The sequence below is a fragment of the Pan paniscus genome, chromosome 5, assembly GCF_029289425.2.
Source record: "Pan paniscus chromosome 5, NHGRI_mPanPan1-v2.0_pri, whole genome shotgun sequence".
NCBI classification, from domain to species: domain Eukaryota; kingdom Metazoa; phylum Chordata; class Mammalia; order Primates; family Hominidae; genus Pan; species Pan paniscus.
The window spans coordinates 131333610-131360337 of NC_073254.2; the positions used below are offsets into that span (position 1 = coordinate 131333610).

The 26728-nt window shown below is 36.3% G+C and overlaps 1 protein-coding gene across 7 annotated transcripts in view; it reads right to left on the bottom strand.

The window, feature by feature from the left end:
* Positions 1-26728, bottom strand: part of REV3L (REV3 like, DNA directed polymerase zeta catalytic subunit) — a 187317-nt gene that overhangs the window by 23655 nt on the left and 136934 nt on the right. For 5 of the 7 annotated variants that reach the window (XM_003822205.7, XM_008975749.5, XM_055114064.2 and 2 more), the window contains exons 20-25: positions 26417-26535; positions 21119-21237; positions 12686-12827; positions 10337-10581; positions 8896-9004; positions 6751-6957 (exon numbers count right to left, since the gene is read on the bottom strand). In XM_003822205.7, the coding sequence (XP_003822253.4) occupies positions 6751-6957; positions 8896-9004; positions 10337-10581; positions 12686-12827; positions 21119-21237; positions 26417-26535 (941 nt within the window). Of the gene's footprint in view, positions 1-6750; positions 6958-7406; positions 7534-8096; positions 8278-8895; positions 9005-10336; positions 10582-12685; positions 12828-21118; positions 21238-26416; positions 26536-26728 lie in introns of those variants that run through there. The other 2 variants (XR_010112297.1, XM_063604988.1) reach the window with 2 other exon arrangements.

Consider the following 26728-nt stretch of genomic DNA (forward strand, 5'->3'; position numbering starts at 1 on the left):
ACGTAAAAAAGAAATCAAAATAGCCATCAGTATCATCATTCTTTCTACAAGTACTCAAGAAGAAACTGAGGTGAAGAATTTGAAAGAACCAATCAATATACAAACTTGTCTTTGAGTATAACAGTAAGTGGACTGCACTTGTTACAAGGTACACAGCTACGTTGGACTCTTGGAAGAATAATCCTTCTTTATTCAAGAACTTTTTTTTTTTTTTGAGGAGTCTCACTCTGTCACCCAGGCTAGAGTGCAGTGGCACAATCTTGGCTCACTGCAACCTCTGCCTCCTGGGTTCAAGCGATTCTCCTGCCTCAGCCTCCTGAGTAGCTGGGACTACAGGCGCACACCACCACACCCAGAGAATTTTTGTATTTTTTAGTAGAGATGGGGTTTCACCATATTGGCCAGGCTAGTCTTGAACTCCTGATTTCGTGATCCACCCACCTTGGCCTCCCAAAGTACTGGGATTATAGGCGTGAGCCACCGTGCCCGACCTATTCAACTTTCTTATGTGCCCTTACAACTCATTAGGCAGAAAAGCACTCTTTGTGGGTGCATGAGTATATGTACGTGTATCTCTCAAAATTTTTCTGTTGAAGTGTTGATGATAATGTCTTTCAATATCATTAAAGTTAATGCTGAACTTCAATCTTGTCACTAGTTATGCAAGGAAAAATGTATCTAATTATATGATGGGAAATATATTAAAACTGTTCAATTTAAATTAAATAGGTAGATATATATCTAGGAAGGTTTTACTCATTGGTGATTAGTGAATTTTAACAGTGACCACAGCATGAGTTTACAAAACAAAAAGATGCTGGGCCTTGACAAATATGAGAAGCATGCTAATGAGATTTTACAGTTAAGTAAATTAAGGAGACTATATAACAATGCTGTTTTATTTATTAAACTCATTAAAGCTAAGAGTGGGAAAAATTGCCATTCAACATAAAACATAAATGGAGCATTCCTTTTGCAATTTTAAAACGCAAACTGCACATTTTTGGTTTTTTTTGTTAAGAAGCAAACAATAGCAATAATGATCCTTCTCCCTTTACTGTAAAATTTGAATTACTAAATATAGGATTGAATAGTATTTAAAAGGCTATTTAAAGTTGCATTAAAAAGGACATATTAAGTACATTAACAAAGGAATAAATAATAAAACTGGTAGTAGAAACGAGTTGGGATTTATTTATTTATTTATTCTGATTTATTTACTTATTTTGAGACAGAGTCTCGTTCTGTCACCCAGGCTGGAGTGCAGTGGTGTGAGCTTGGCTCACTGCAACCTCTGCCTCCTGGGTTCAAGCAATTCTCGTGCTTCAGTCTCCCGAATAGCTGGGATTACAGGAGTGTGCCACCATGCCCAGCTATTTTTCATATTTTTAGTAGACAGGGTTTTGCCATGATGGCCAGGCTGGTCTGGAACTCCTGGCCTCAAATGATCCACCCGCCTCAGCCTCCCAAAGTGTTGTAATTACAGGTGTAAGCCACCATGCCTGGCCTTAGGTTTTAAATTAAGATTATGAATTCTGCTGAGACCTCTAGTACATCAGAAAATCTTGAGAATGTAAACTGTAACTTAATACATTACAAAAATCATGTTATCTAATGGAAACTCAAATTGAATAAAATGTTCTGTTACCTACTGCCACTTTCAAACAAGGTCAACTTTTAAATATGTGAGGAAAAAGAGCTGCATAAGCAAGCCATTTTAGTGTCAAAGTCAAATATACTTCTGAGATGTATACTTACAAGTAAGTATATACTCGTACATATACATAGTGGTCTTAAATGTCTGCCTAATGCTCTTACTCTGGCGCATTTAAGTTATACCCCAAAGAGTCAGAACTCTGCAGTTACCCCTGAAGACCACATAATAAGAAGAATTCAGCAGCACTAGAGTGAGGGGGAGGCGGAAGAGGGAAGGAGAAGTAATTAACAGATTCTGCTACTTTGTGCCAAGGTTCCTAACCTGAAAAGCATTACTTCATTAAAGGGCTAAGAGAGGATTTAAAAGAGGAAAAGAAATGGTTTCACAATTTAGGCCATGACTGGGGATGCTCAAAAGTCTTTTTTTTTTTTGAGATGGAGTCTCACTCTGTCGCCCAGGCTGGAGTACAGTGGCGCAATCTCGGCTCACTGCAACCTCTACCTCCCGGGTTCACGCCATTCTCCTGCCTCAGCCTCCCAAGTAGCTGGGACTACAGGCACCCGCCACTACGCCCAGCTAATTTTTTGTATTTTTAGTAAAGACGGGGTTTCACCGTGTTAGCCAGGATGGTCTTGGTCTCCTGACCTCGTGATCCACCCGCCTTGGCCTCCCAAAGTGCTGGGATTACAGGCGTGAGCCACTGCACCTGGCCTCAAAAGTCTTAATAAAAACAAATGTTTTAAGTAAAAATTAATTCCCTGAAAAGACATAAAAAGGAAGAAATAAAGTTCAGACAATTTTTAAAAAGGCACAAATATACCTTTATCATAAATATGAATGACCAATAATTTAGTAGAAAACTGTCAACATATAAAAATTTTAATTTATGAAGTAAGTCCAACTGAGACAGAGACATTAACCTCCACTATTAGCTACTTTATTCTCCATATTCTCTTCATAGGAATTTTTGCTTACCAAGTCTTGTCTTTCTCTATGATGGTACTGAGACAGAGACATTAACCTACAACTATTAGCTACATTTATTTATTCTCCATATTCTCCTTATATGCTTACAAAGTCTCATCTTTCTCTATGATAGTCCAGATCTAGTACTTTTTTGATTGTGTGTTCTCTGAAGGAAAGCAGGAGACCACAGTCAGTAATCCATTCGCCTCCCGCTTTTAAAAGCTTTTAATTATTCTGGATACATAACTGTTGTATATATACGTATATGCAGTACATATGATGTACACAGGCAGACAATGTGTAATGATCAAATCAGGGTAACTGGGATATCCATCACCTCAAGCATTTATCATTTATTTGTGTTAGACATTTCAATTCCATTCTTTTAGTTATTTAAAAATATACAATAAGTTGCTGTTCACTATAGTTACTGTGCTACTAAATACTAGATTTTATTCATTCTAATTGTATTTTTGTACTCATTAATCATTTCTACTTTATCTCCCTCCCTCCCCACCTCATTGCCTCTGGCAACCATCATTCTACTCTCTATCTCCATGAGTTCCTTTATTTTTTTTAGTTTCCATAAGAGTGAGAATGTGTGATATTTGTCTTTCTCTGTCTGGCTTATTTCACTTAGCATAATGTCCTTCAGTTCCATCCATGTTTTGCAAATGACGGGATTTTATTCTTTTTTAGGGCTGATTACTGGACAAATGGGATCACATAAAGCTAAAAAGCTTCTGCACAGTAAAGGAAATAATCAACAAAGTGAAGAGACAACCCATAGAATGGGAGAAATTATTTGCAAACTACCCATCTAACATGGGATTAATAACCAGAATATGTAAGGAACTCAAACAACTCAGTGGGAAAAAAACAAATAATTTGATTAAAAATGCACAAAAGGTCTGAATAGACATTTCTCAAAAGATGACATACAAATGACTAATATTACTAATTAGAGAAATGCAAATCAAAATTATAATGAGATATCTTCTCACCCCAGCTAAAATGGCTTTTATCCAAAAAACAGGCAATAATGAATGCTGGCAAGGATGTGGAGAAAGGGGAATCCACTGTAGTGGGAATGTAAATTAGTAGAGCCACTATGTAGAACAATATAGGATGCTGCAAAAATCTAAAAATAGAACTACCATATGATCCAGATATCCCACTGCTGGGTATATATCCCCCCCCTCCCCCCAAAAAAAAGGAAATTGGTACATTGAATTGATATCTGCACTCCCATATTTATTGTAGCACTATTCACAATAGCCAAGATATGGAAACAACCTAAGTGTCCATCAACGAGTGAATGGATAAAGGAAATGCCATATTATGTGTACAATGGAATATCATACAGCCATTAAAAAGAATGAAGCCATCTGCCCTTTAAAAAAAAAAAAAGTGGCTGATATCTTCCATTTTTACTCTATTGGTGCTAACTTTTCACTTATTCATGAGAGGCTCTTTCTATGATGTTAGCTGCTTTTTCCACTCATGATTTCACCTAGAAGTTAACATTGTACTGTTGCGAAGTTAGCATATGATGAGGGGTCAAATGCATGCTTGCAGTCATTAATCTGAGGATAGCTGAGAAGACCAGGGTCAAGGAAGCAGGTACTGCTAGGCAGTCTGAGTTCACCGTGCAAAGCAGCAACGTACTCCCTGGTGAAACCCTATTCCTAAACTTCCACTGCTAGTTCAAAAATCCTACCAAATTCTGGTTATTCTAAAGTTACAGTATTTACATATTTTAAAAATAGTATAATTTCTGCATTATTACTAAAATACATTAATAAACACTTTTAAAACCGAGAGGCAGGGAAGAAATTAGGGAAATGTGGAAATGGCCCCTAAGAAAGGATTTGGGACAAGCATGGTGGCTCACACCTGTAATCCCTGCCAAGGCAGGAGAATCACTTGAGCCCAGGAATTCAAGACCAGCCTGGGCAGCATGGCGAAACCCCATCTCTACAAAAAATAGAAAACTTAACTGGGCATAGAGGTAAGCACCTGTAGTCCCAGCTACTTGGAGGCAGAGGTGGGAGGATTGCTTGAGCCTGGGAGGTCGAGGCTGCAGTGAGCCGTGGTTAAGCCACTGCACTCTAGCCTGGGTGATAAAGCAAGACGCTGTTTCAAAAAAAAAAAAAAAAAAGGATAGCTTTTGGTTTTACATTAGTAATATCATTTCCATTTTTTTTTCCTGCTAGATCATATAGATCAGTGGTTTTCAAATGTATTAATATGAACCCCCAGGACGGACAAAGTATTTTTTATCTTACCTAAAAGTATACAAATATAAACCTAGATACAAACTTTTATTGCTTACAGCCTTTACAGTGCAACTATAAAAAAATTTATCCAGCACAAAATCATATTACTGTACCAAAATATTCAAGTTAACAATATTAAGTTTCCACTATAGATGGTATTTTGCTGCTTTCAATGTGAATATGCCACTACTGCCTTGCTCATGTTTTTGGAGTTCATTTTGCCTACTGTGAGCCGTGTGAAGACTTTATGCTTTCCCTGCTTTTCTCTTACTGAACTAATGCAAATATGATATACCACAATGTTCTCTGACCTTCATTTGGCATGAAAAGATCACAGTATAACAAGTTACTCTGTTCTTTTCTCACTCACTAGTATATTATTTATATTACCCTGTCACACTATATTGTATTTGTATCAAATAAACACCTTAACTTAGTAAATATGAAATTAAGTCATTCTATGAAAAATGTCTTTCAACTGTCACTATCATTGCAAAAAAGGTTGTGCTTTATATCTACTGGTATACTAGTAAATATGGAATGACTGTTGTTTATTCTGACTTAAAAAATTTTTTTAGTTTTTAATTTTGTGTATTAATAGAGGCAAGGGCTCACTATGTTGCTTAGGCTAGTCTTGAACTCTTGGGCTCAAGCAATCCTCCCACCTCAGCCTCCTGAGTTGTGGGGATCACAAGTGTGAGACACCACACCTGGCTAATTGTGACATTTGGACAAGCCAACATAACTATAATCAGATCTCTTGTCAATACATAAAATGAATTATGCAGTACCAAGGCTGTTGTAAAAACTGCTACAAAGGTGGCACTGAAATTTTATGCTAATAGAAAGTTACAGTATAGTTATGAAGATCATGCAGAAATAGGTGTATGCTAATTTCTAAAATTATCATTGGAATAAAGACACAGAGGTATCTTATAGAGAAAAGTCACAGATCCCCAAGAATATATATATATTTAGGCTTGGCATGAGAAAAACTGATGTTATGTCATAGAAATGAAATGGTTTAAAGTTTTAAAACAAAATGAAATGCTTGAATGAACAGGCATTCATTTAATGCTGCTTTAGTCTCTTTTTTTTGAGACAGGGTCTCGTTCTGTTACCCAGGGTGGAATGCAGTGGTGCAATCATGGCTCACTGCAACCTTGACTTCCTGGGCTCTAGTGATCCTCCCATCTCAGCTTCCCAAGTAACTGGGACCCCAGGCACATAACACTATGCCCGGCTAGTTTTTGCATTTTTGGTTAGAGATGGGATTTCACCATGTTGCCCAGGCTGGTCTCAAACTCCTGAGCTCAAGTAATCCACATGCCTTGGCCTCCCAAAGTGTTGGGGTTACAGGTGTGAGCCACTTTTTTGAGACCAAGTCTCATTCTGTCGCCCAGGCTGGAGTGCAATGGCGCGATCTCGGCTCACTGCAACCTCTGCCTCCTGGGTTCAAGCAATTGTCCAGCCTCGGCCTCTTGAGTAACTGGGATTACAGGTGCCCACCACCACATCTAGCTAATTTTTGTGTTTTTAGTACAGATGGAGTTTCACCCTGTTGACCACGCTGGTCACGACTCCTGACCTCATGTGATCCGCCTGCCTTGGCCTCCCAAAGTGTTGGGATTACAGGTGTGAGCCACCATGTCTGGCCTTTTTTTTTTTTTTTTTTCTTTTAAAAAAGAGATGAGGTCTCACTATGTTGTCCAGGCAGGATTCAACTCTGGGCTGAAGCCCCCCGCACCACATCTTAGCTTCCAAAGTAACTGGGAATACAGGTGAGTGCCACCATGCCCCACTGTATTTTAGTCTCTTTTGAAAAAACTACAGATTTGTATCACTTACCTCAATGCATGGCATTCTCCCAGAAAAATTAGCAGATGTATAGCCAAATGTGACATTTGCTATCAGCTTAAGTCCCAACTGACGTGCATCAAGCATTCGTGACAGGGCTCTGTCTTGCTTGTAAGCCTTCATTGACTGCTTCACCATAAATCTAGTCTTCAAAATTTCTTCAAGCATTCTTGGTAGTACACCTTTTCTTACTGAAGGCTATCATAAAGAAAAAAAATGTTTAAAACCCCTCAAACATTATAGATTTACATAATTAAGAAGGAAGCATAAAACATAATAATGGCCAACTGTCATGAATTGAAACATGCTAACAACAGAGTGACCATAGTATTAGTGGCCGTCAATATAAAATCATCACATTTTATTTCTTGGAAGAGGATTTTTCTCCTAAATGGTTCCTGCAATGTTTATAAATCTAACAGAGCACTTCTATGTGAGTTCAGAGACCTCCAGGGAGGAGGATGTCAACTAGTGCATAAGTGACCATACAACAACTTCAGAGGGAAATTTTGTTCGAAACTTTGACAGAAACCCCCATTCTTTCAAAATGACACATGGGACTTGTATCACTCATAACCAACTCAGTTTTTAAAGATCTCATCCTAATGACCCCACACAGAAATCTGCATGGAACTCCATTTATCTACCTTGGAAGAATGATGAGCTGGGTTGACTCTGCTGACATTCAAACCTGCAGTTCCAGGGACTCTAGGTATTTCAAATCTGATGCTTAGACCACTAAGCCATCCCCTCCGGCCTACATTTATTAGCAATCTGGAAGAGGGGATGAATAGTGAGGTGATAAAATTTGTTGATGCCAAAAAAAAATCATTTGTATTCATCAAGACTAGGGAGAATTTATGAGAACTCCAGTAGGAATGAAAACCACAAAACAGTATTAACTTTGATGATGATTCACAGACACGTGCAAGGTAATGCATGTCAGACCTAACAATTAAAATCTCAGGTATAGGATATTCACACACCTGAATATTAAAAAAATCTTATTTTCATTAAGCTTTACACACTGGGTCCAAAAGTAGATGCAAGTTTAAAAAAAAGCTGTTAAAGGGAGATAATAAGCTGCTAGATATGCGACAATGGAACATATTCTAACCTCTAATTCATTTGGTGTACATTTTGAAGCAGCCATAATGTTTTAAGACATAAGATAAAAAGAACAGGGACCAAATTCGCAGAAATGTGACTGGAAAACTGATTTTTATATAGAGACCCATTTAATTAAAAAAAAATCTGTTTCCATTTCTCCAAGTAGATCTCATCTACATCAGTCCTTAGAAATACTACATTTTAAAAATTTCCAAAAAGAAACATACCATGAACTCTTTGGTTAAAATTTTCTTCATCTACATGGCTAATTTTAGTTTAGTATTCCCTCTTACTGGTAGAGAATGATGCCACTTTTGATATAGTACACCAGAATGAATTTGAGGGCTGGTGGGGTCCACTCTACCATCAACCACTCTACTGTCTCATGATTCTAGTACAGACTCACTGCTAAGAAAATAGAAAAGAAAGGAATAAAGTTGGCATATAAGAGGCAATATAATCTTCTTTTAGATGTCTCTTATTTGTCTTTAATTTGTAAAGTTTTCCTCTGTCTCTTTTGAGGGGAGATACAGGAGAGAAAAAAGGGACCCTATTTTTAGTTTGGATATCTTCTGAAAAATATAAACAATAAGCCTATTAGAGTATCATTAATTCTAAGATAGTCTTAATTTAAAATAATGTAGAAGAACAACTAGTAGCATCTACACATTAAAACAATTTAAATCTTTGTAGGTAATATATTTTGACCATTAAGTTGCTATTTAAGTCTGCCTGATTCTAATAAAGGGCAGAAAGTATAAGCATACGTTTATTTCTTTCAATATTTCGTTAACTAAAATTTAACAATTTAAAGATTTAAAACCTAAATTCAAGAAAAACAAGGTGACTGGTTTGTTCCTGAAGTGATTTCTTAGAAGATTCTCATATCTTTGACTTTTTGAGATAAAATATTCAAGCAAACTCGGTGTTTTTGTTTTCTATTATGTGCCAACAATATCTAAACCATTATCAGCTCTCCAAAAGTTAAGCCATAGTTGTTATCTTTCATTTACAAGAGAGTATTACCTTGACAAAAGCTACTCCATTGGGGGACACTGTGATATCATGCCTAACTTGGTAAAGTAAATCTGGAGGTACTCTCAGAGAGGTACAGCCAAATTTGAACTCATCATACCTGTTAAGAAAGAGAACATTAAGCAAATACTTCCTCAAATCATAGAACAGAGATTTTACGCAATTTAAAAAATCTTTCTAACTCCATTAGAAATTCATTTTCAAACATCTAAACAAGAATTCATGTACTTAGTAATATGTTTATTTGCCTCATTACCAAAATAGTTTTTCAAATATTCACAATTTATTACAAGAAACATTTCTTAAATGGCACTATCCTAAAATTTATGGGTAAAATCTATACTGAAATACCAAATTTCAACTCAACATCTGATCATCTTATTTATTTTATTATTATTATTTTTTGAGATGGAGTCTAGCTCTGTCACCCAGGCTGGAGTGCAGTGGCGCGATCTCGGCTCACTGCAAGCTCCGCCTCCTGGGTTCACGCCATTCTCCTGCCTCAGCCTCCCAAGTAGCTGGGACTACAGGTGCCCGCCACCATACCCGGCTAATTTTTTGCATTTTTAGTAGAGACAGGGTTTCCTCATGTTAGCCAGGATGGTCTCGATCTCCTAACCTCATGATCTGCCCGCCTTGGCCTCCCAAAGTGCTGGGATTACAGGTGTGAGCCACCATGTCCAGCCCAATCATCTTATACTAAATTACTTAAATAAAGATTTATTTTAACATCCTTGTGTATTTAAAGAATAATTTAAACCTTAAATAGAAATACTGTAAATCTTGTAAATTTTCCAAATTCCTGTTTTTAATAAAAAGACAGGATTACCAATATAATTTCCACAGATGCTTTCTATGAAGGAATATAGGATATACTAAAACCAACACATGATCTCAAATACGCAAAAATCAATAAAAAGGAAGACTCCGTTATTTCCTACAATTTAAGAAAAGTATCTAATCCTTTGAGAATTTAAAATGTTATTATCAGTTTATAAAATTTAATTTACATTAATTAATAAAACCTAACATTTAATTTTTAAAATCCTGTACTATTTATAAGAAAAATAAAGAGGAGGTCTAGTTGAAGTTATAAGATCATAATCCTCAAACTGTTCCACTGAAAGGTAATTTACATCAACAATTTAACTTTCATTTTAAGAGACTATAGTTACATATGGAGTGAAACAGTTGCAAGGCTGACCTATTCCCAATTCTCTTCATGAGTCATCCACCCATGAAGCTGGATTAATCATATGGTGATCCATGTCAATTGGTAAGACAACTATAATGAATGGATTAGCTGGGATACAGTCCATTTATCTTGCTCATAGGGAAGGTGTCCAGAGCAAAGAGACACTCAGAAAGTGTCTAATTTTAGTAAGAAGTACAAAGCACAACAACATTATTGTAAATGTGAAAAAAACCTTACTTTCCCAAGTTCTCCACATGGCCAAGGCAGGTGGAAAAGCAGTAGTTATATGCAATCACAATAGAAGGATAAAGTGATTGGAAATCCAAAACGAGAACAGAGTTGCTATAGAAGCGGGATTCAGGCTCCATAATTAGAGGAACACACTGTGGGGCTCTCATCTGGGATCTTTGCTGAACACTAGGTGTCACAGGAATATAGTTCATTGGTTTAGCAATACGCAACATCATTGATTCCACACGGTACTGCAGGGAGAAAGGGAGGTGAGAAGAGAAGAAACACAGTTAAATATATTGGTCATTTGAATATATAATCATTTGAGGATAATCTGCTTTTTAGAATAAGACTGTATGACTTTTTTTTTTTTTTGAGACAGTGTTTCGCTCTTGTTGCCCAAGCTGGAGTACGATGGCACGATCGTGGCTCACTGCAACCTCCGCCTCCCAGGTTCAAGCGATTCTCCTACCTCAGCCTCCCGAGTAGCTGGGATTACAGGCATGCGCCACCATGTCCAGCTAATTTTTTGTATTTTTAGTAGAAACAGGGTTTCACCATGTTAGCCAGGCTGGTCTCGAACTCCTGACCTCAGGTGATCTGCCCACCTTGGCCTCCCAAAGTGCTGGGATTATAGGCGTGAGCCACTATGCCCAGCCTGTAATACTAGTTATTTAGTCAGCTTTCAGATGCGAAAAGGGATATATGTAAATCCTTTTCCTATTCCGACTTTTATAAAAACTATAAAACATGTCAAATAACTTAAAAGATAAGTCAATTTTAAAAGACAGATGCAATTAGATCTCTTTTTATTTTTATTATTTACTTATTTATTTTGAGGTGAAGTCTCGCTCTGTTGTCCAGGCTAGAGTGCAACGGCACAATCTCGGCTCACTGCAACCTCCACCTCCAGGGTTCAAGTGATTCTCCTGTCTCAGCCTCCCAAGTAGCTGGGATAACAGGCTTGTGCCATCATGCCCAGCTAATTTTTGTATTTTTAGTAGAGATGGGGTTTCATCATGTTGGCCAAAGTGGTCTTGAACTCCTGACCTCAAGTGATCCCCTGCCTTGGCCTCCTAAACTGCTGGGATTACAGGTGTGAGCCACTGCACCCGGCCCTCTTTGTATTTAAATACAGCTACACCATAATAAAAAACTGTAGGACAGACAGCTGTATAGTTTGACAATTTCGTTTAAGAAGTTGGTCGATAATCTTGGAGAAATTTATTTGGGAAAATTAGAGAATTAAAAAGCTGTCAGGAGACTTAAGATAGAAAATGTTATCCCAGTTTTTCAAAGAAAGAAACAAAATGATTATAGAATTATAAAGTATTGAATGTGGCTTTTGTTGTGGAAATAATTAAAAAATAAAAAAAAGAACTGAATAGTAATCAGCTTATTACTGGTCCCTAGCAAAACTGAATCAAGCAATTACTGGTATGTTTGTTTCTAATAATAACTATTAGAAGGCTTGGGGTATTAGAAAAAAAATTACTCACAAGAACCAGCCTGGGTTCACTGAAGTATTCTCATGAGGTTTTAAGGTATTTTTGCCTTTTATTACAGACTAGCTCAAACAGTTGTTAAATTTGATGGATATAAATAAAATAAATAGCTTATAAGCAATTAAATGAAATAAACAGGTAAAAAAAACGTAGTTGGAACTCTATTTTTGCTATATTTACTGAACTGGTTGATTGAGGAATGTTATAGACACAGGTAATTAAAATAAGTAAGGATTTTACAACGTTAAGGAATCTGAGTGTTTTAATATGGTATCGCTGATGCCTACCACTGTGCTTAACAAACTACAGGTATTCAAATACATATTTGTTGAATATATAAAATCATTTTCAGCAAGGCGTTTAGTAAAAATCTCTCATTATATCCTTGGGAAATTACTTAGATATGAATTAAATGGCTTCTTAGGTTTCTTTTTTTATAACATTTTAAAAAGTTACATAGTCCACTTATATTGATTTTCAAGCTTTTTATTTTTATATTAAAATTATCTATGGGAAGTTTTAACAAGCCAAAATTAAAAATGTAAAACAAAAGAAAGGTAGACTTTCTTTGTTGCTTCTCTAGTTTTAAGGGACATCTTTAATCACAGTAACAATATTCAGGAATATAATATCCTTAAGGGCATGGACATTTATTTTCTTAATACCATAAAAAACTTGGCAGTGGCCGGAAAGTTGGCATAGAAAGAGAATAAAATGACAAGATTTAATTACCCAGCTATTGATTAGTTGGTACCAAACAGAAAGTTTAAAAAGTCAAATCACTTCAAACATCACAAAAGTGTATCACTCATACAGAACTTTCAAGTCTGTAAGAAAACTGATTTCCCACCTGTGAACCCCTTGTCAGTACATGTAAAAACTGAATGCCAAAAAGTCTAGCCATCTCACTGGTTTTCCCAATCAGGTCCAGCTGTTCTAACATTTGGAGATTTCCACGGACACGGCTAACATAATGATCAACCATTTTCCATCTGTTAAAAAAGAATCCACATTATGAACATCAGGGAAAAATTTGGACACTTGAAAACAGTACTTTTTTTCCTGCCAAAAAATCTACATGCTAAAAGTGAGGTTACTTAAGGAAAGAGTAATGATATGAGCCTTTAAGCAAAGTATGCTAAGGAATTAAACATTAGAAAATTTTAGGTATTTCAAGGGCATGAAAACCAGTAAAGATACACAAAATTTAAAATAGTACTTGTGATTAGGTGGTAAGATTAAGGATCACTCTTTTTCAATATTTTGCTTGATGTTGCTCTATTCTTTTTTTTTCTATTCTTATTATAGAAAATTAACATTCTCCTTTAAGATACAGCTGCTGATTATGCAATAATTATTTATCATATCTATAGATTTTTAAAGAACATGAAGGGTCTGGGTTATCATTGTAAGTCTAAAATAAAAACATGCACTATGTTCATGGCAAAAAAAAAAAGTAATTTGGTGAAGATTTAGAAAAATCAGGAACATAAATTTTAGTGAGATAATACATGGGTTAAACATATTTCAATAAGTATTTTTTGTTAAAATATAAAAGTTCTGTTTTTCAGTTTAAACCTTAAATTTAACCTCTTTACCTTACCTTCTTAAGAAAACAAACAATAAAACCCTCAGCAAATCCATAAAAAGAATTTTAATATTATAAGATGTAAAAATGACCCAGAAGTATACTATAAGGAATAAAATTTATTCATTTGAAGATTAAGGTTCACATATATTGTAATCTTTAATTATATTGCTTTTAGAACAATATAGTCACATAATTGTCTAATAAATGTGTTTAAAGACCTTTTCCTTGGACACATGACTAATGCTTAATAGAAAAACTAGAAAATGCATGTGAAGGAAGAAAAAAATACCCTATTATAAAAAAGATAATAACAGTATATTACCAAGAAAGTAGAGACATTGGAATCCTCATATACTGCTGGTGGGAACGTAAAATAGAGTAGTTGCTTGGGAAGATAATTTGGCAGTTCCTCAAACAGTTAAACATAGAGTTACCATATAATCCACCAAAAATTCTACTCCTAGGTACATATCCAAAAGGAATGAAAACGGGTATCTACACAAAAAACTATATATCAATGTTCATTACAGTATTAATCATAGTAGCCCAAAGTGGAAACAACCAAAATGTCTATCAACTGATGAAGAAATAAAATGCAGTATATATCCATACGATACAGTATTATTCAGCAATAAAAGAAATACTGAAAGATGCTATAACATGGACAATTCTGGACAGCATTATGCTAAAAGAAGCCAGCCACAAAAGATTACATATTGCATGATTCTGTTCATGTGAAATGTTGAGGACAGTCAAATTTATTTGGGAAAATTAGAGAATTAAAAAGCTGTCAGGGGACTTAAGACAGAAATCTATGGGGACAGAAAATAGATCAGTGGTTGTCTAAGGCAAGAGGTAGAGGGTGGGGGGACTCTGGTGGAGGGGGTGATAGGAGTGATGAAAGGTTGAAGAGTGGTGGCTAGGTGATGCAGGATTTCCATTTAGAGTAATTAAAATATTATAAAACTTACTGTGATGATGTTGTACAACTCTGAATATACTGAAAACCAGTGAATTATATACTTTAAATGGGTAAATTGTATGATATACAAATTATATCTGAATAAAGCTGTTAAAACATTAGGCAAACATGAAAGAATCCTAAACTCTATAAATGTTTAAGAAACAGAAATTTTGTTTCATAATTTACATTTTTAACTTAATATACTGACTCCCTATATTTATGTTTTGTAGCTATCGAGGGTGCTATTGTATAATGATAACATATTTAATCGAAACACTTACTGAATATCTTTTATTACTGTAAGCAATGGTATGATGAACATTTTTAAAGCTAAGTCTTTATACAGATGATTAAATAATTCCTTAAAATAAATTCCTAGATTTGGTCAGTTTTCAATACCTAACAATACACTGCTTTCCAGAAAGGTTTTAATAATTTATATTCATACTAGTGATGATAAAGTGCTTGTTTCCTTGTATATTTGTTAACAATGAAGATTATAGTTTTTAAAATTATTATGAGTTTGATAGACAAAAAATGATACATTTTAATCTGCATTGTTTTGTTTTAGATCATTAATGTAACCCCTCAACAATACAAAACTGCAAAGTGTAAATCTGAAATAATGCATTATGTACAAATCAGATCAGTCCCTTTAAAATAAAACAAAATGGATTTAATGGCTCACCACTCCTTCAGGATGTGTGGATTTATCTATGGAGAGTGCAGAAAAAGGAGATAACATTTACACTTTGCCCTCTCAACATATGGACAGAGAGCTGACCTGGAGAAACATGCCAAATGAGATACCAAAATAGTGAGACACCAACATAATTTCTGAAAATGCCAGGCAGCACACAAGCATTTTGCTGAGATTTGTAAAACATGAGAAAAATAAGTGTTAAGTCTCAACCAACACAGGTTTAACAGAAAACTTTAAAAAGGTATGTATTACACATATATAAGAATCTGTTTCAACAGATAATCATGCTGACTGGGCACGAATATTTCCTTGAAATCTGTAGGTGGTGATTCAGGAGAAGAGTTACCAATTGAAGTATGTTGATGATAATTTGTTTCGGAAAATGTGTTTTGAAAACATACTGGTTTATTTTCATTGTTTACTCCAGTCTAAAGTCCTTTTTTTTTTTTTTTTTAAATAAGACTGATCTTGCCAATAGGTTTTTGTAATTCATGGTACAATTAAGAAACATAATCAGCAGATTAAGAATTCCTTTAGTAAGGTAGACATTTGAATATTTCAGGATTTTTTTCCTTTGATAATTGTTCATGTCTTTTACCCATTTTTTTACTAATTTAAAAGTATATAATATAGTTAATATACATAACTGTTATGGTGAAAATGGTTTTCCTAGGTTGATGTTAGCTTTTTACTTTTGTTGATGTTATTTAATGAAGTACAAAAGTTTGTTTTTGGGCAAAAATGGTGAAAGTAAGTCTAATACTTTATATACAAAACTGATTAAACTGAATCTTAAAGGCTCCTGATTTAAGTGATTTGACTAAGATCAACTCTATTTTTTTAGGCAGTATAGTCTATTAGAACTTAAATAAATGGATATAATAGTATATTTCAAAAGAAATATTTTTACTGTGCTACATATAACTCTTTTTAAAAAGTGGAAATGGTTTATTTCACATTTTGAAGAATATAGTCTAAGAGATTTTCACATATTGGTTGACAGCACAAACTTTGGAGTGAGATAGTCATAGGTTCAAATTGTGGCTCTACTGCAAGCTACTACGTGACCCTAGGCAAATCATTTAACTCTCTAGTTTTCAGTTTCAGTATGTGTGAAACAGTGGTTTCACTGTTGTAAGGTGAAACTGTTGTAAGGTGTTAGGCAAAAGCAAAAACTTAATAACCTTTGCTGTTATTATTATGATAATTATGGTAATTACTATTTCCCCATTTCATTCAGAATCTAATTCTCTATCCTGAAAAGAAAGACGTACCAATTAACATTTATTGAGAGCCTTCTGTGTGTTGAAGACTCATACTATCTCATTTAATTCTTACTTCACTTCATGAGGTAGAATATATTAACATCTCTCTATTATAGATAAGAAAACTGAGGATTACTGTAAGACTAATCCATCCTAGTTTACAAACCTAGTAAACTAGAACCTGAGATTTTGGCCAAATAAATGAAAACATGATGAAAAGGAAACAAGATAATACATTATAAATGAGTAACTGTCTTGTTAAATTTCTATCATCGCAGCAAAGTACTCATTTCCTCACTAACAAAAATGGTAGACCATTTTGTGAAATGAATGCTTATTCATTTCACACTAAATGTATTCCTCTCCACTGACTGGTAACCAAGTAATATAAACAAATTAGATGCATCTTATCTTTCATAACTAAAGGTTAATTTAACAAGGGACATTTTATCTTATACAGTTTATCCAGCAGGTAACAACTGCTGTTTTCTGATCTAAATCTGCTGACCTATAGGCATGAATATAAAAAATACTTTGAATGGCTAATTTAAAAAAATGTATTTTAGACTTTTTAATTTAAAAAAGTGATCTTTCCGAAATAAAATCATCATCCTTTCTACTTTCGGGTCCTATCTGACTAACCATATAACATAAAAGAGAAAGAGTAATTGCGGCCTTTACTTATGGTTAAAGGAGAAGATTGACTTTTGTTAGTTTTTTAAATTGTTGTTAAAGAATTATGCCATCCTCCTAATGCTTTGTCAAACTTAACGGTAATAAATACAAGTTTTGATCCGGAAAGGAGGAAGGGAAACATACTTATAAAGCACATGCTACTCAGGACAGGCTTGGGTAGTGCTGAAATGGGAACTTAGAGCATCCTGAAGGCATGGATATTTTTCAAGATAGTTCATCCGGGGAGAAGGTGACAAAAAAGGAGACAGGAGAATCCCGAGTACAAAATTCACTTATTCTGAAGTTTTTCTGTGGACTGGCTCTATACTCAGCAAATAGAAAAGAAAATTTCTTATATTATCTTCTTCAGCTACAGAACTCTGCTCCCAGGATATACCTCCTAGCTCAGAAACTGGAATCTGGAATAGTATTTAATAACCATTCCTTGAATGACAGATAAAATCATGCTGGTATTAGGAATTATATAGATTAGTAATATTAGAGATTAGGAAAAGTTTTATAGGCTGGCTTGGGAATCTAATCACAAGACATTATTTTATGAAAAAATGTGTTCTAAGCTTGAAACAATAAAATGTTGGGAACATAATTCATTCATATAAATCTGGGGCTTCCAGGAGACAAAAATCTGGGTTTATTAAAAAAAATTAGGGTACCTTTGTGTTTTACAGGTTTAACACAAGAAATCCTTGACTAGCAAGTTCTTCTCATTCTAAGTCGATTTACAATATATATGTATGTCCTTAAAACACTGTAGAAAGCAAATGGAAATCAAAAGGGTTACCATACTTACCAAAAAAGTAAGTCAGACTTATTTTTTTGTATTCACTTAAAGTTAAGAATGTACTCATTTAAATTTAAGTATTCACTTAAATTTAAGAATGAAGTTGTCTGATATTTCCAAGACTACTCAAAGAAAGAGTGCATGGTCTTCTCATATAACATAATCCTTTTGACATAAATGGTCTAATGTCTAGTCTAAGTCCCTTCTGTACAATTTTAGTTCCAGTCCTCTATTTTACTTGTCAAAAACAGTTATCATCCTAGATAATACCTAATTAAAGGTGGTAAAACATGTATTTAGAGATTCCGGGGCTTATAAACAAACCACTGAATATAGTTTTCAATGTTAAGTTAAATATCAAGTTTTATTTACTGGTGTATAATTTCTCCTCAGCTTTTTTTTTTTTTTTTTTGAGATGGACTCTTGCTGTGTCGCCCAGACTGGAGTGGAGCGCAGTGGCGTGATCTTAGTCACTGCAACCTCTGACTCCTGCTCCCGGGTTCAAGTGATTTTCATGCCTCGGCCTCCCGAGTAGCTGGGATTACAGGTGTGCACCACCATGCCCGGCTAATTTTTTGTATTTTTAATAGAGATGGGGTTTCACCACATTGGCCAGGCTGGTCTCGAACTCCTGACCTCAGGTGATCCGCCCGCCTCGGCATCCCAAAGCACTGAAATTACAGGCGTGAGCCACTGCACTCAGCCAACTTCGCCTCAGCTTCTATTTCTATAAGGCTTTGATAGAAGCTAAGTGCTTTCTGTTACTTCACTTCACTTCCCTGAGATTCCTCAAAAGTGATTGGAATATGCGATGACATGCTCAGGAAGCAGTTTCCCCAAATATTATCAAGTTGTTTTCAAAGCTATACTTTTTCCATCCTCACCACCATACAGCCTTACAATTCAGTAAGTACAGATTCACTCATTTAAAAAATTAGACACATTAATTTAAGGACTTTTCCTAGACACAGTGCAGTGTGCCACAGTCTACACAGAGCAAGGCTGTCCTACTAAGCCAAAGATGAACAGCTCAGAGTTCATTTAGGCAGCTCACAGCTCGAGTCTGTGGGATGGAGCACGGGAGAGAAAGGGAGCTGTGCAAGTGGCAGGAGTTGGGGGGGGTCAGAAGTATAGCTGGATTCCTTATGAGTGATAGCTCAAGGCTGTCCCGAAAACGAACAGGATGAAACCACATGAGGCCGAATAAAGAGCAGCTCGCTGGGGGTTGAGTGTGGGCAGAAATGGTCAGATAGTGCTGGGGTTGGAGGCTCACCAATGCCAGAGTGGAGAGACCTCATCACCCCCTTGTTAACAACCTTGGCATTCAGTTGTGAGCCCAGAAAAAACAGAGGCCTTTGCCCTAGAGAAAGGCCTACTCTAGATAAAACTTAAAACCAAATACTGACAATATGTACAGACGACAGAGTTTGGAGATTGAATCCTACATCAAGTTGGAGGAGCTTAGGAAACACCTTGGGCCTGGTATACTTGCCTGTTCCAACCATAGGCTTTGAACTAAATAACAAGCAACTGGAAAAGGGGCAAGAAAACTTCCTGTCATAGATTCCAGGCAAAGGAACAGTATCACTGAGAAAGGAGTAGAAGAAAATGCTATCCGCCCCAGGGGGAGGGTCAGGAAGCTTACTTGGGCCCAGGACCTGCCAGTGGTACAAAGCAGAGGTCTGTTGCCTCTGTGGGAAGAGCAGGAGTGCTGAGCAAACCCCAGAAGAATAGGAAGATCCAGGCCGGGCACGGTGGCTCATGCCTGTAATCCCAGCACTTTGGGAGGCCGAGGCGGGCGGATCATGAGGTCAGGAGATTGAGTCCATCCTGGCTAACATGGTGAAACCCCGTCTCTACTAAAAATACAAAAAATTAGCCAGTTGTCGTGGCGGGCGCCTGTAGTCCCAGGTACTCGGGAGGCTGAGGCAGGAGAACGGTGTGAACCCGGGAGGCGGAGCTTGCAGTGAGCAGAGACTGTGCCACTGCACTCCAGCCTGGGTGACAGAGCAAGACTCTGTCTCAAAAAAAAAAAAAGAACAGGAAGATCCAAAGACTGAGGTTAGACAGGAGAACTGAGAAACTCCCCCTGCCTCCACTATAAACCTTGCAGAGAGTAATAAGTGACATCGGTCAACCACTCATTAAATCTGACTTTGGAAAGAAAATGAATCACAAATACTGGAAAAATGAGAAGAACTGTTGACTTCTCATCAGCAAAATGAGAGGCTGGAAGAAAAGGGAACAAAATCTTTAGAGTGGTGAAAGAAAAAAACGCAACTGAGACTGAGAAATTATCCTTCAAAAATAAGGGTGAAATAAAGACATCTTCATATAAACAAGGGCTAAGATAATTTTTTGCCAACAGACTTGCCAAAGAAAACAGATTAACAGTTTCTTAAAATGTTAACACACAACAGCCATATGACCCAGTAATTCTACTCCTAAGAGATATGAAAATGTATGTTCACACGCTGACTCATATGCAAATCTTTATTGCAGTTTTATTCATAATAGCCTCAAACTGGAAACAACCCAAATGTCCATCAACAGGTGGGTGGGTAAGTTATATTCATATAATTGAATACTATTTAATAATAAGAATGAACAAACTATGCAACAGAAATACATACTATGTTTTCTGAGTTTCTTCAAAGCCAAGATAGATTATGAATATTTCCATTAATATGAAGTTCTATAATTGGCAAAACTAATCTACAGTAATAGAAATCCAATTAGTAATTATCTAGATGATTAGGGATGGGTAGGTTGACTGCAAAGCTGTAGAAGGGAATCTTCTGGGTGTCAGATATGCTCCTTATCTTGACTGGAGTAATGATTACAAGATAAATGCATTTTTCAAAGTCATTGAACAATAATACACTTTATTTATTTATATATTTTTTGAGACAGAGTCTCACTCTGTCGCCCAGGCTGGAGTGCAGTGGCATGATCTCGGCTCACTGCAACCTCTGCCTCCTGGGTTCAAGTGATTCTCCTGCCTTAGCCTCCTGAGTAGCTGGGATTACAGGCATGCATCACCACACCTGGCCAATTTTTGTATTTTTAGTAGAGATGGGGTTTCACCATGTTGGCCAGGCTGGTCTCGAACTCCTGATGTCAGGTGATGTGCCCGCCTCGGCCTCCCAACATGCTAGGATTACAGGCGTAAGCCACCACAACTGGCCTGAACAATACACTTTAAATGTGTGCATTTTATTACATATAAATTACATCTCAATGATGATTTTATATTACCTTCTTCAGAGTTATAGAACAGTACCTGTATAGATCTGTCTTGTTATCAAACCAATCTGACAAGACTCGAAAGGTAAAGAGGGGAAAACGCTGATGAAGAACATGAAAGCTCACATTTTCAAAGGTGTAGTTAGTTAGAGCCACCTAAAAAAAAAGGCAAGACACCATTATAATAATGCTTACATTTATGTAGCAAATTTGGTTCTAAAAGATACCAATATCACTTTAAACTTTTCATAGTAGATATTAAAGCTACTTGTAAAACTGATGTGCAGTACAACTGAATCATAATTCAAAACTATGTAGAGCCTACTGGACAGAAATGTTCATAACAAATTGGAAAATTATTTAATTAGAGAAAGCAGACCTGATGAGATTCAACTTGGTCATATAATACTTATTTTAAGAGATTCTAGTTCTTACCATTTTTATACTCCATGATAATATACATATTGACAGACAGAAGCATTGTCAAGCAAATTAATTTTTTGTTCTTTCCATACTTACTTTTTGGTTCTTGATGACATGCTGATTAATGGGATTCCACAGATTTGAGGTGAGTTATCTAGTTAAAGGCAGGCATTCTCCTCCCAATAATTACATTAGTTACTAGACCCCACTACACAGACATTATAGAGCCACTCAATTTCATTCCAAAAGCAAAATACTAAAATGTCAGAAATGTCTCCCCATGTTCCAAATACGTAAGTGAAAGCAGTATTAATGGGTAAAGGATACTGTAAAAGGGCCCAAATTAATAAATATGTACTTCCAGCTAGATGATTTCTCTGAAATATCTACAAGACAAAAGCAATCTAGACAATGGCAGGTATTTCAATGCAAAATGGAAATTAAGGAACCAGTAGTCCCCATTCTTAGGTCAGTTTGGGATTCAGAAATAGTTCAAACAGCACTTCACATTTGTACATTACATTATACTTTTAAATTACTTTCTTTTCCACTCCTGTGATCCAGGAGGTACAAAATAGGGATTGAATGTTAATCTTATCTCAGTGCAGTGACCCAAATTGGTCTTACTTTATCTACAATTTCTGTCAATCTTCAGAACAATGGCACTACAATGCAGCACACTTCACAGTGTGTGTATGTACTTGTGTATGTATACATATACACAGATGCCCCTCATAGGTTGTAAAAAGGTAGAGAGCAAGAGAATGAGGAAAAGGCCACAAGATTAAATGAGGAAGGATTATAAAATCACTAACAGAATGAAAGCTCATATTGAAAGCAGTAAATAGCAGAATAGTTCTACTAAATAGTTCTACTAAAAGTCAAGTTAGGAATATGGAAATGTCTCAGCATGCAGATAAAGAGGATGAAAACATGAAAATGAGAAGAGGGAAGATATGGGGAACAGAGAACAGAATGTTAATATATAATTAGGTTCCTAAAGGAAAGCGTAATATGGAGACAGGAGCAATAATCAAATATATTAATTAGCTGGACCTTAGATTTCTCCTCTGCAGTACTAAATTCCAGAGGTGAATGGCACTATATCTACTTGAATTTTAAAGGAAAAGGACTACTGTTATTTTATATGCAGTAAGTGTAACAATTATGTGGGAAAAAAATAAAGATACTCCTTGATTCCTTGAATTCCTCTTCTCTAATGATTTTGTCCTCCATCCTACCTAAGCTACCCACTCCCATAATCATACCCCAGGATCTATCAATAGCTGTACTCCCTCCAAAATCTCATGCATCCCATTCTCTGACCATCATCTCCAGTGCTTCCAGCTTACTCCCCTTGATGCTCTGACCTCTCTGCTCCTTATTTAGTTTAAATTTCATAGTCAATCATGGTAATCATTCCCCTGCATGTACCCTTCATTCCCTTGTCCCTTTCCTGCTGCTGCCGCCTTTTTTTTTTAATTTTTAAAGCAAATCCATAACCCTTCGTGAGTGATGGTTAAATCTAACTTGCACCTGTGAATTTGAACATAGCTGGTGGGTATCACTTTAATTTCCTAACCCAAATCTCAAATGGGCTCTTAATGTGGCCCAGTGTTTATATTTTCTCTCAAATTCTCCTAATAACCATTTCAAACTCATCTCTCCTCAAACCCCAAAAGCCTCTCCACAATTCTGTTTTAGCTAAGAACAGTAATTCCTATTTTACTGAGAAAATGAATCACAAGAGAACTTCCACAGATTCTCACTGCCATATCTCTACCTACCAACATCCATACCCATATAGTCCGCCTTCCTGTCTGTTACTATACTCTTACTTTATCTAAACCCAGGCCCCTCAACCAGTGCACCAAAGATGGCATTCAGTAAATATTTGTTGAATTGAATCAAGTCTGTTTCCAACCCACTTGGCAAATTCTTGAAAAGCCTAGATTGACTTGACATCCAGAAGGCCTCTAAGTATAACTGTCTGGGGAAGAGCTATTTATTGTCATTTAAGCAGTCAACAAATATCTAATAAGCATTACTATTTAAGAGGTATTTTGCTTGTCACTACAAGTTCAAAGTCCATAAGGAAACTGCAGGAGTTCTATGTTCAAAGTAAAGTAAGAGAAAGAAATCTAGTACTTGTATATTAAAAAAACAAACAAAATTTATGATTACTATTATTTTAACAGATGGGGTCCTACTTTATCTCTCAGGCTATTCACAGGCATAATAAAATAGTGCACTGCAGCCTTGAATTCCTGGCCTCAAAATGTCCTCCCGCCTGAGTCTCCTGAGTAGCTGGGACTATATGTGTGTGCCACTGTACCAAGTTCCAAATTTTTAAAAAACAGGTTATCCAGCTCATAACTTTCTCACAGTTGTTTCCCACGTTTGCATAAAGATCAGAGATACTATATATTCATCCTAAATGAGAGGAAACATTTGACCCTGAATTTTCAGTGAGGACTAGAGAAGGCCCTAAACTTTGCAAAAATATTTGTTCTCTAATTTGCAATTTTAAGCTACTAGTTAATTTGCTACTGTTGCCTTTTGGATATACAGGGTTGAAAAGACCCCTGAAACTAGGATTCAGTAATTTACTTTGTGTTTATACACTTAAAGTATGTGCTCATCTCAGGCAATATCAGACTATAGATTAAAATATATAATGAGGCCTGGGCTGTGGCTCACACCTGTAGTCCCAGCATTTTGGGAGGCCGAGGTGGGCAGACCACTTGAGGTCAGGAGTTTGTGACCAGGCTGGCCAACAAGGAAAAACCCTGTCTCTACTAAACATACAAAAATTAGCCAGGTGTGGTTCAGGCACCTGTCATCCTAGCTACTCAGGAGGCTGAGACAGGAGAATTGCTTGAACCCGGGAGGCGGAGGTTGCAGTGAGCCAAGACTGCACCACTGCACTCCATCCTGGGTGACAGAGCGAGACTCCGTCTCATAAATAAATAAAATAAATAAAAATATATATATATAATGAAATATACACACCAAATACACCACAATCTCTGTATCTCTTATATCCTGTGCTGTATCACTAGAAATTACTTTAAATCACTGGGGACTCTAACACTCTTCTATTATTTTAAGAACAACACAACAAGATAAAATCATTCTCAAGCAGAGTCATATTGTATATTGCATACAGCAGCTTAGAAAGTCAAATGTTTTATATAAATCCAAAGAGCCAAGAAGATAATAATAATAAGTATATAATAGAAAGTGTCTAATGAGAAAGTAGTTTCAAAGAGCAGAAGCAATTGAAGAATTAGCTTTCTTTTAAATATAAACATTTTAGTTGACATTATCCAAAGTCCAAAGTCTAAGAATAGACCAATTTATAGTAGGTATCTTTGTTTCTGTTTTGTCTTTTTTGAGATAGGCTCTAGCTCTGTCACCCAGGCTGGAGTGTGGTGGTGCAATCTCAGTTCACTGCAACCCTTGCCTTTGAGGCATAATAAAACAGTGCACTGCAGCCTTGAATTCCTGGCCTCAAAAGGTCTTCCCGCCTGAGCCTCCTGAGAAGCTGGGACTGTATGTGTGTGCCACTGGCTCTCAGGATCAAGTGATCCTCCCACCTCAGCCTTCCAAGTAGCTGTTGCCTGGCTACACGCTAGGCACATGCTACCATACATGGCTAACTCGTATTTTTTGGTAGAGATGGGGTTTTGCTGTGTTGCCCAGGCTACTCTCAAACTCCTGGGCTCAAGTGATCCACCCTCCTTGGCCTCCCCAAGTGCTGGGATTACAGGTATGAGCCACCATGCCCAACCTAATTGTTTTTTATTTTTTATTTTTAATACAGACAAGGTCTCGCTATGTTACCCAGGATGGTCTTGATTGAACTCCTGGCCTCAAGCTATCCCCTCCTACCTCGGCCTCCCAAAGAGTTGGGATTAGAGGTGTGAGCCACCATGTATGGCTTTTTTACATTTCAAATAAGAGAAATTGGGTAACTTCAAGGATGCAAATATTACCCAGGAAAATCCTATGATCTTACTTTTTGTGTGTGAAATAATTCTTTTTCTAAGTGAATGCAAATTAATGGGATAGTTCATTGAAATTACTCTACTAAAAAATCCTTATCTGAGCTCCCAAAGCCTTAATTATTAACTATTTCAAAGTACTGTCTCTTTATCTTATTAATCTGACCCAGTATTTAAATATACTTCATTTGAGAAGCTCCTTCCTATTTCTAGACTAAATTTTTCTTACTATAATAAATCAACAAGGCCAGCTGAATTCATCTGGCCTTAAGTGCAAAAATGACTTCGGTGAAAAAAATACGGTGAAATTAGACAATATTCAACATGTACAACACAATATTTTATTGTATTTTGAGACAGGGTCTCACTCTGTCACCCAGGCTTGAGTGCAGTGGCACGATCACAGCTCACCGCAACCTCGGCTGCCTGAGCTCAAGTGATTCTCCCACCTCAGCCTCCCAAGTAGCTGGGACCACAGGCATGCGCCTCCACATCCAGCTAATTTTTTTTAGCTATTATTTGTAGAGACAGGGTTTTGCCATGTTGCTCAGGCTGGTCTGGAACTCCTGGGCTCAAGGGATGCCCCTGCCTGGGCCTCCCAAAGTGCTGAGATTACAAGTGTGAGCACTGCACCTGGCCCCAATATTTTATTATAGCTATAGACCTTTCTAGTTATTGCTACCTTAGACACAAGAAAAAAAAAATTAAACTCACTTAAAACATTAAAGTCTATTACCTCTGTAGTTCTGCATTTTAGAAAGTACTATTTTAACTCTACTTAAGTATAATAGCAATTGACAAACGCATAAGCTATATAGTAAATCTTACTAATACTCTATAATGATTAAATCATTATATTGACTGAATATCTTATTTCTAAACAACATTTTGGATAAATCACCTACCTCATTTCTCATGATTCTCCAAAGATTTAGTGTAATTCGGCCAACAATATTTATCTCACTCATTGTATATGATCCATACTCATCTCTTTCAGCTGCAAATCTGTTCTCAATTTTGTCATCTATAGAAATGAAAACAGACTGTATCAGGGCTCACAGAAAACAAACTTTCAATAAAATTATGCCAGGGAAAATGAGAATATACATTAAGGATGAATATTAAAGATGAAATATAATTCACAATGTATGAAAAAATTTTGTGAAATAAATATAACCTGAAGTCTCTCCCTCCCTCCTCCTCCTTTCTATATTTAC